The following is a 9905-nucleotide window of genomic DNA, read 5'->3' as shown; positions in this document are numbered from 1 at the left end:
CATTCTAGGTATATTAAATATAAAACGTTTCAAACCAGCATTGAAATATCTTGCCATAATGTTCATCTTGTCAATGCATTGGCTAATAGGTGCACCGGGCAAGATGACTCTTGCAGGAACACACCTTACCGGACCTAGTGAGAAAAAAACGATCCTACGACCTCCATACTTGTAGATTTTGCTTGTGAAACGGACCACCTCTTTCAACATGTTACGTACATAAGGTCTCGCTTTCATTTTTGACTCCCCACCTTCTAGGAAATACGCAAGCACGTCAGCTCTACCGGATCCTAGAAAAAATATGGAGTTTACAATTTGTTTTTTGTGTAAATGTTTTATGACTTGAATTTTTCATAAGTAGGGCTTCAAATTGTTGTAGTTGAACCTGGAGTGATGTCACACCCTGCCATCCAACATTTTACAAGCAACATCAAGGAAGAAAATAATAGTTTTAAGTAATTTACAATATCTCACCTTTAAGTTATATTAATGACAAGTAAAGTCCTCTATTTTGCAATAGTTCATATATATAATCAAGTACCAAATTACAATATATAATTAAGCTCGGTGATTCAAAATTACATTTAATACACATAATGCAGTGGATTAGCGCGTCTGATTTCGGATCAGAAGGTCTTGAGTTCATGACAACCGCTATGGTCATTTTAATTTTTCCAACTCAAAATAATAATAATAATAATAATAATAAAGTTATATTTAAAAATGATAATCAAAGTCGAGTATTATTCACATTTTAAATTGAGTAAATTATAGTTTTCGTTCTTTACGCTTATATCATTTTTCAATGGTTGTCTTTTACCTTTAATAAAACAATGGTTGTCTTTTATCTAAAAATGTTAGGAGTCGTACTTGATGTTAAAAATAGACCTTGCACAATTCGTCTTTTCCACTAACTTTTCTAGTTAAATATGGTCATGTGACTTGCACATGAGGGTAGTTTGATTATTTTACCGTATCAGTAAATAAAATAAAATTCTAAAAAGAAATCAAATACTTATTAAACCCCCTTTTAGATGCTCTTTTCTTCAACCAATCGCCCACCACCTTCAACTTAAAATCTGGTGCCACCGCATTACAAACGAGAAGATGAGAAGGCATAGGAGGTCATGTTGGTTTGCTAGAGGGTACATGAAAAGATGGGGAGAAGATTTGGGGAACAAGACGAAGGGTGTAGATGGCTAGGGTTAAGATGGCTTATAATGACTAATCTACCATCATGTGCAAGTAACATGATCATGTTTAACTAAAAAACTCTAACCCCGTTAGTGGAAAGATCGAACTTTTCAAGCTTTATTTGAACATAAAGTACGATTCTTGATATTTTTAAAGGTAAAGAACAACCACTGAAAAATGATAAAAATGTAAATAACGAAAAATGTAATTTACTCTTTTAAATTGATCCCAAACCCTTAACAAATTGAGATGAAATGAGCATTTTTCTTAAGAATTCATCATTTAAATTAAACTAATAAACTAACAAGACGGATCATCTTACTTCATTTTTGTTCATATCCGGTGAAAATCCACTTCCGGCCCTAGCAAAGTTGAGCCCATTGGGCGGAAAACTCATCCAACGGCCCTTTGCTAAATGATGGTAAACCTCTTGATATGGTTTCTGAAATTTAATCCCTAAATATTGTGCTACACAACATAATATTTATGATCACTAACTAAAGCAGTCATAATCAAATTTTACATGCATAATTCTAAATAGTTATATACTTATATATATGTAAGAATTGAAATGATAAATGAGTAAAGCATGAATGGAACTCGATATTAGATTTTTTAAAGTTATTAGTGAGCCGAGTTTGAGTTTAGACATAGGGCTTGAAACAATCCGAGCTTGGATCGAGCCCTCTTGAATTAAAGAGGCTCTCGAGCTCAAGATTGGCTTGCCCTGTATACATATAATAAACAAATTAACTTACCAATAAAATCTACAACAGTTCGACCATTGGTGAAGCGTCCAGTGGGATAGTGAAAGAAAGCCGAACCATAAGGTCTAAAATTGGACTGAATGGTGCAATTCTTGATGTATTTATTGTTACCCTGGTCAAGTTCGGAATCCCCAAACACGAAAAGTGACTTGACATTTGCATCTACCGATGCCAAAGCCATAAGAAATATACCCATGAAGAGGAGCAATTGTGGCCATCTCTCCATCATGCCAATCACACTTTGATACCAAATTTGTAATATGGAGTGATTTAAAACTAAATCGAGTATAAGAAGTTGGATAAAATAAGATTAAATTTTCAACGAAAAATGTAGGAGTTGATCTAGATTGTTATTTAAGGTAATTCCACCACTATACAAGTGTTATTTATGACGACTTAAAGAGAAAAAAAAACCATCTCTACTGACTTTTTATTTAATTTTCGTGATATTTTTAAACACATATAAAAACATTTTTTTTTTCTAATTTGAGTATGGTATTATTATATTTTCTTTTAATTAAATAGTTGAAATATTGTTCGTTATTATATTTGTAATTGTGTCATTATATAATTATATGTGTCTTTTTGTTTGGCGAGGTTCATTATATCGCGCATAACACTAAATTATTGTGAATACAAAAGTAACACGCAAAAGTCTTTTATTTTTGGTTTATATTTTCAAAACTTTATTACGTTTACATAAAATTATGTATGTTGTGTATATAAAAACCATTTTACTAAATTGTTTATATGTTTTTTTTCAACAGTTTATCTACAAATATTGTAACTTAAACATGACTTATTTGTGTAGGTTTAATAAATAAACAAAACTTATTTATATTTTATTTATTTAAAAAATAAATAAATATACATTGCAACCATTTTTCATATGTTACCTAATTGTAAGCATGTGTTGGATAACTATATCACGACTTTGTATGTGAGTAGGTGAAACAAGAGTTTATGAAATCATTTTAATACATATGATAAAAAGGTAAATTACAATTCTATTACATTTGACAATTTGAGTATATGAAATGGTGAATTTAATACATGAAGTTAACCATAGTTACATAGAGGAACACTTAATCATTATAATCTTCTATATCTTATCTTATCTTACTTCTTGCAATACTAATGAAAGAAAATATTGAAGCTTAGGTATCAAGTCTACATTCCTCCTAATTTCTAATCTCTCATCTCATTCATTTTATCTATCTATGGGTCATGGGCCACAGGTTAAAACCATTTTGTCAATTGGGTTATAACATAGTGTGGATTTTATTCATTATTGAATTAAATATCATTTTCATACATAAGGTATGATCAACTACACAACTTTAGTATCTTCATAATTATTTTGAAAATCATAATTAAAATAATATATCTTATTTATTTTTATCGTTTTACAATTCCCGTGTAATACACAGGTTCAAAAGCTAATTTATATATATCAGATTGAAATTTATGCAAGGCTGATTAAAACATAGTACTATCACAAAACATAGTCGCATCGCACTCTTTTTAATCTTTATAAAATAAGTATATGTTATATTTTTTTTATTTTATAAAAGAATAATACAATGTCACTTATACGTAGTAATTTATAATAAATGTTTAAATACATACTATATAAATAAAAGTTAACTACAATAAACTGTATTACAAACACACTACAAGTCTACAAGACTACAACTATGTCACTTATCAGTGAAAACACTCGTATAATGTTATTATGATATTGTACATGTGTGATGTGTATAGTTTTCAATTAACTTTATTAATTATATCAATTACTAAGAAGGTTTCCCGTTATCATAACTCATAAACATGTGTTTTGGACATTCATACCTAAATGTAGAAAGACAAAACTGTATGCTTATCTTTCGTGTGGGAAAACTATCCATATCATGCATGCGACGGGCATGAAAATGTGATGCCATAGTATACAAATAGATCATGTTGATGGCAAGAAAATTACTAATTAAAATATCAATCCTAACTCGCACACACTTATAACTATGTAACCTTAACACAACATGGTTAACATATTTATCTAAACATGTCAAACGAGTACTACGATACCTTAAACGACTCCTGGTCAAGGCATTTGGCTACCAAAAGAAGGAGGCACCAACTTGGTTACTTATTATGATTTAGATTGGCTTGGATGTCCCTTCACTAGGCGTTCTTAGACCAAATATGTTATTCTCTTAGGAGGTGCTCAGTTTCATGGAAATTCAAGAAATAGTCTGTCTCTCATTTTTCTACGGAAGCTGAGTGTGTTGGACGTAATTTCTGTTGGCCGACCCATCGAGCCAATGATGGATTAGTGTCTTGTTTATCAATTTGAGCACGTAACTTGGTTTACAAGGAATACATTATTTGGTGAACAAGTCGAGCCAATAACTTAGACAACAAGGAATTTGTTTATTAATTATTGTTTAAATATGTTTTTACTAATTAGTATTTTAGTATGATAAAGAGTTTGTATTCTAGTCTAATTAGTTTTCATGTTTAAATTAGTATATATACCCGAGCTTGTGGGTTATATCATTAAGAGTTTGAGAGTTTAAGTATTGTAATTTTCGAGCTAATGAGAATACAAAGATCTGCTTATGATCTAAATTTTCGTTTTTGTGTTTATCAATCCTGGTCACCAAACTTCAGAGTGCTGGGCCATGGGCACAACCGTCCAAAACGTCTTGTGGGCTTGGTGGCTGCTCAAGGAATTGAATACTTCCCCTGTTGGGCCTACTCAAATATTTTATGATAATGAAGCAGCTAGACACATAGCTAATAATTCTATATTCCATGAAAGAACCAAGCACATAGAAATGGATTGCTACTTTGTTCATGAACGACTCGATTCCAAACAAATTCAGTCCATGCTTGTTTACACGAAGTCACATATTGTCGATTTGTTTACTAAGCCGCTAGGATCGTATCAACTGAACTTTAGTCGACAAGTTGTGCGCTCGTGACTTACATGCTCCAACTTGAGGGGGAGTATTGGAAACAAATAATCTCCACATCTCCTCCCTTATTTGCTTATTCATCTATGGACCTACCTTATGTTTAGCCTATATTTTAGTAGGATGATTGTTATTTCCGTTTTACATTATCATGTAGTTTGTATTTATACCTGCCACTGAAATAATTAGACTAACTAAACATAAGGGCCCAACCATTGATAGTTATTATTCACATTTAAAAACATCCATTACAATAAACAATTGATATAATAACCCCTTTATTTAACATTTGCTTCCTGAATATATCTATAAACACATAAATTTATAGGTCAATGGGTTCAAGGGAGTGGTGGTAAGATAATCTTCTTGTGTGCCAAAGTCATTAGATTTATAGGCCAAATTTCAGCTTTGCTTCCAGCCCAAAAGGCCTTGGAGAAGAGCTCATAAGCATGCTCTGTTGGATGAAAATAATCCCAAAAAAAGTTACTCATTTGGGTTCAAACACATATTGTAATTCATTAGCCCACACTGCAATGCTCCATTTAAGGGCCCACCCCCACAACATGCATGAGTTATATTGGCAAAACCTGATTCAATTTAAAAAAAAAAAAGATTGTTACTAAAAGAATACACATATAGCAGGTTAAAAGTTTCCTTAAGTGTCCAAGAAAGGTGTAGGAAATCATGAATGAGTAGATTTGTAGTATAAAACTAAACTACAGTTTTTAAAGTGAATAAATCAATAAAATCAAAGGGTTTAAAGTTCCTAAAAGTTTGTTTAAATGCATACATCATGTTCATACAATGATATCATTGTAATAATTATAAACATATTGGTTAGTTTTACTGTCAAGTAAAACAAATAGTAAAAAAGTGTTTGCATGTCAACATGGCATAACCAGTTTTAACAATTTAACATGTTATACATCGCGTCTAACTCATCCATTTTTCAATCCTTACATGCATTCTAGCTTGTTGGACTATGTTAATTTAATAAGAGAATGTGTGAAAGAAAAAATACCATAAGATTTTGGGTTACCACGATACTTCTTTGCAATTTCATATACACTTGCATAAACACCGATTGCACCAGGATACATTCTAGGCATATTAAATACAAAATGTTTCAAACCAGCATTGAAATATCTTGCCATAATGTTCATCTTGTCAAGGCATTGGTTAGTAGGTGCACCAGGCAAGATGACTCTTGCGGGAACACACCCTGCCGGACCTAGTGAGAAAAAAGCGATCCTACGACCTCCATACTTGTAAATTTTGCTTGTGAAATGGACCACCTCTTTCAACATGTTACGTACATAGGGTTTCGCTTTCATTTTTGACTCCCCGCTTTCTAGGTAATAGTTAAGCACGTCAGCCCTACCGGAGCCGAGCAAAAACATAGAGTTTTGTATTTGTTTTTTGAGTAAATGTTTATGACTCGAATTTTTCTTAATTAGGGCTTGAAATTGTTGCAATTGAGCTCGGAGTGGTGTCACCCCCTGCCATCCAGCATTAACAAACAAAATTTACAATTTACGCCTTTGAGTTCCATGAATGACAAGGTCCTCCATGTTTCATTAGCTATTGACTTATTGTAATATTGAAACATTATGTATATATAATCATGTATTACAATTTATATGTATAAAACGTCCAAATATAGTTGTGCACTAGTTTGTGTAATCGATCGATATCTGATTACAATATATAATTAAGCTCTAAAACTCAAAATTGCATTACATAAATATTTATTAACTAAAACTATTATTATTTACTACTGTGTGTTTACTGAATTTTATAACCCTTTCTCGTGTTCCTATAAAGTTTCTATGTATATTAAAAAAATGCCCTCCGAAAAAGTTCATACATACTTATGAAAAGATATTTAAGAAAATGTCTTGTTTAAATTTATTAAATGAGGTGATATAACTTTTTTAAAAAGTTGAATATCAATTCATCAATTTTTGACTAACTAAATGGATAAAAAGGTATTATTTATTTATTTTAAATACTTTTTTTGCACAAATACGTAATTTATTATTTAACTAGGTTAGATCCCGTGTTACACACGGACGGAAAATATATAAAACTTCATATATGTGTGTGTGTGCGTGCGCGCGCGCAAGCGCGCATGTGTGTGTTATATACATTTAATGGATTGTAAACGTCAGATAATTTGTTATTATTATTATTATTATAAGGTATCACATTATTGCTTTAATTAAAAGACTCCAATATACAAAAATAAATAGAGAAAAATAACAATTTAAAACATAATTCTATGTTATGTCACATATTTCTAACTTATAAAACATTTTAAGTACACAATATAAAAAATGCTAAAAATTTGAATATAACAATGAGATATAATTATAATTTTTATTAAACCGCACGTTTCATAAAGCAATAGTATAATCCAAACCTCGTGACTTAAATCACCATTTCAATCTAAACATCCATACATCCAGTCCAAATGTTCATAAATAATTTACCAAAATAAAAAAATAATAATAAATAAATAAAATAACAAAGTTTCAAAATTTTAAAAAATAACAATGAAAACAATTAATAGTCTTTATTACTCAATAAATGATGATTATAACAATTTATTTTGAAACTCTTTTTAAATTAAGAGTTAATGCTTAAAATTAATATTTAAATTAACATGTGAAAATTATATAAATGAAAAATTGATGAGTTAAAAGTCTATGTGGACATGTTAGTTGAATGCCATGTGAAAATTTTGTATTGCTTTAATAGTATAGTAAGATAAGATAGGTGAGATAATGGCCCTCATTTATCATTAAAAGGTTTGAATAGCAAACTTTTATTTAAAAATGATAATCAAATATGATCCACATTTTAAATTGATCCCAAAACTTTAACAAAATAGATGAAATGAACATTTTTGTTAAGAATTTATCATCTAAATTAAACTAGTATAAACTAGCAGGGCCTTTATAAATATTTTTTTTTTGAACTGCTAAAACTTTATTTAAAAAACGGGCCGGGCTAGTAAAAAGTTAGACAAGACGAGACAATATTACTTGATCTTTGTTCATATCTGACGAAAGCCCACTTCCGGCGCTAGCAAAGTTGAGTCCATTGGGCGGAAAACTCATCCGATGGTCCTTTGCCAAATGATGGTATACCTCTTGATATAGTTTTTGAAATTTAATCCCTAAATATTGTGCTACACAACATAATATTTACCATCACAAATAAAACCAACCATTATCAAATGTTACATGTATAGTTGTTTAACATATTGACTTTATTTTGTTTATACTGAGAAAACAATAGATATAATCTTTTAGGTCTAGTATTACACAAATTATGATGGTTATATAGAGGAAAACGAAGAATAAAAAGTTATGCATGTAAATGAGGTAGTCGTAATTAGCTAGCTAAAAGTTCGAACTAATTAGAAAAGCTTAAATGAGTTGTAGCATATATTAAATCTTATTTAATAAATAAGCTCGAGCTTTGTTGTCACATACAAAGCTTAACTAGGCTTGTGAGTCTATTAGGTATACAAATAATAGAATTTATTTTGTATAATAATATATTTTTATATAATAGATATTGCTATATATAAAAGTTTATGATATTAAAAATAAGGAAAATTGAAAATAAATAATCCCACCTTTTGTGTATTGGCCGATAATAATCCCACCTTTAAAAATCACTAGCAACGGTCCCACCTTTTAACTATTTTTATCTCACTGGTCCTCCGTTAAAATATACTTAACGTCGTTATGTTTTTTCCCTAGTTTCAAACCGATGTTTTAGGGCTTTTGATCGGAAGAAGGATAGGAGTCGACCGATGTAAAACTTATCTCAAAATGGTGATCCAAACGACGAAACAATGTTTCAATTCAGGTGCTTGAATTTCCAATTAACAAAAATCAAGCCATTTGAATCACCGTTTCGAGATAAGTTTTACATCAGTCCACTCATATCGTTCTTCCGATCAAAAGCCCTAAAACATCGTTTTGAAATTAGGAAAAAAAACATAACGTTAAGTATTTTTTAACGCAGGACCAGTGAGACAAAAATAGTTAAAAGGTGGGACCGTTGCTAGTGATTTTTAAAGGTGGGATTATTATCGGCCAATACACAAAAGTTGGGATTATTTATTTCCAATTTTCCTAAAAATAAAAACTACCGAATATACATATATATTGTGAAAAAAATAAACTTATAATTAATAGTTATATATGTAAGAAATGATAAACAAGTAAGCCCAAAGTGGAACTCGATACTCAAACTTTGAAAGTTATTAGTGAACCGAGCTTGAGTTTAAATATAGAGTTTGAAACGAGCCGAGTTTAGCACGAGCTCTCTTAATTTTAAATGAGGCTCTCAGCTCAAGATCGGCTCAACCCGTATACATATAAGAAAGAGAGAGACTTACCAATAAAATCCGCAACAGTTCGACCATTGGTGAAACGCCCGGTAGGATAGTGAAAGAAACTTGAACCATAAGGTCTAAAATTGGCCTGAATAGTGCAATTCTTGACGTATTTGTTGTTACCCGGGTCAACTTCAGAGTCTCCAAACACGAAAACCGACTTGACATGTGCATCTACCGATGTCAAAGCCGTAAGAAATACACCCATGAAGAGGATCAATTGTGGCCATCTCTCCATCATGTCAATAACACTTTGATACAAATTTTGTAAAATAGTGTGATTTGAAACTAATAAGGGTATAAGAAGTTGTTACAAAAGAAACAAGTGAGAAAGAAACATGAAAAGGCAGCGAAAGAATGATATATAGGAATTGGTGGAAAATGTAGAAATTGATCTGGATTGTTAATAGAGAGAAAATTGAAAGAGAGGTGTTATAGTATTATAAGAGGATTCTTTTTTAGTAAACATCGATTTTACCGGTGGAAACATGTTAGAAATTAAGATTTACATGTATTCAGGGAGGTATGCATACTTGACAGAATACATGATAAAGA

General features: G+C 30.8%; 1 protein-coding gene and 1 pseudogene across 2 annotated transcripts; both read right to left on the bottom strand.

Moving 5' to 3' along the window:
* Positions 1-242: 242 nt before the first annotated feature.
* On the bottom strand, positions 243-9721 carry LOC143573672 (GDSL esterase/lipase 6-like). Its single transcript, XM_077058489.1, has 3 exons — positions 9354-9721; positions 7984-8129; positions 243-403 (listed from the first exon to the last, which is right to left on the bottom strand). The coding sequence occupies exons 1-3, from the start codon at positions 9589-9591 to the stop codon at positions 281-283; spliced, it is 507 nt and encodes a 168-aa protein (XP_076914604.1). The 5' UTR covers positions 9592-9721; the 3' UTR covers positions 243-280.
* On the bottom strand, positions 5275-6336 carry LOC143572430 (GDSL esterase/lipase 6 pseudogene; annotated as a pseudogene). Its single transcript, XR_013142255.1, has 2 exons — positions 5958-6336; positions 5275-5523 (listed from the first exon to the last, which is right to left on the bottom strand). The product of XR_013142255.1 is annotated as a GDSL esterase/lipase 6 pseudogene (transcript).
* Positions 9722-9905: the final 184 nt, after the last annotated feature.

The sequence above is a fragment of the Bidens hawaiensis genome, unplaced genomic scaffold (assembly GCF_021521415.1).
Source record: "Bidens hawaiensis isolate Kalapana, Puna unplaced genomic scaffold, B.hawaiensis_p1.1 tig00001382_1, whole genome shotgun sequence".
In the NCBI taxonomy this organism is placed as follows: domain Eukaryota; kingdom Viridiplantae; phylum Streptophyta; class Magnoliopsida; order Asterales; family Asteraceae; genus Bidens; species Bidens hawaiensis.
This window is presented reverse-complemented; position numbering and strand designations above follow the sequence as displayed.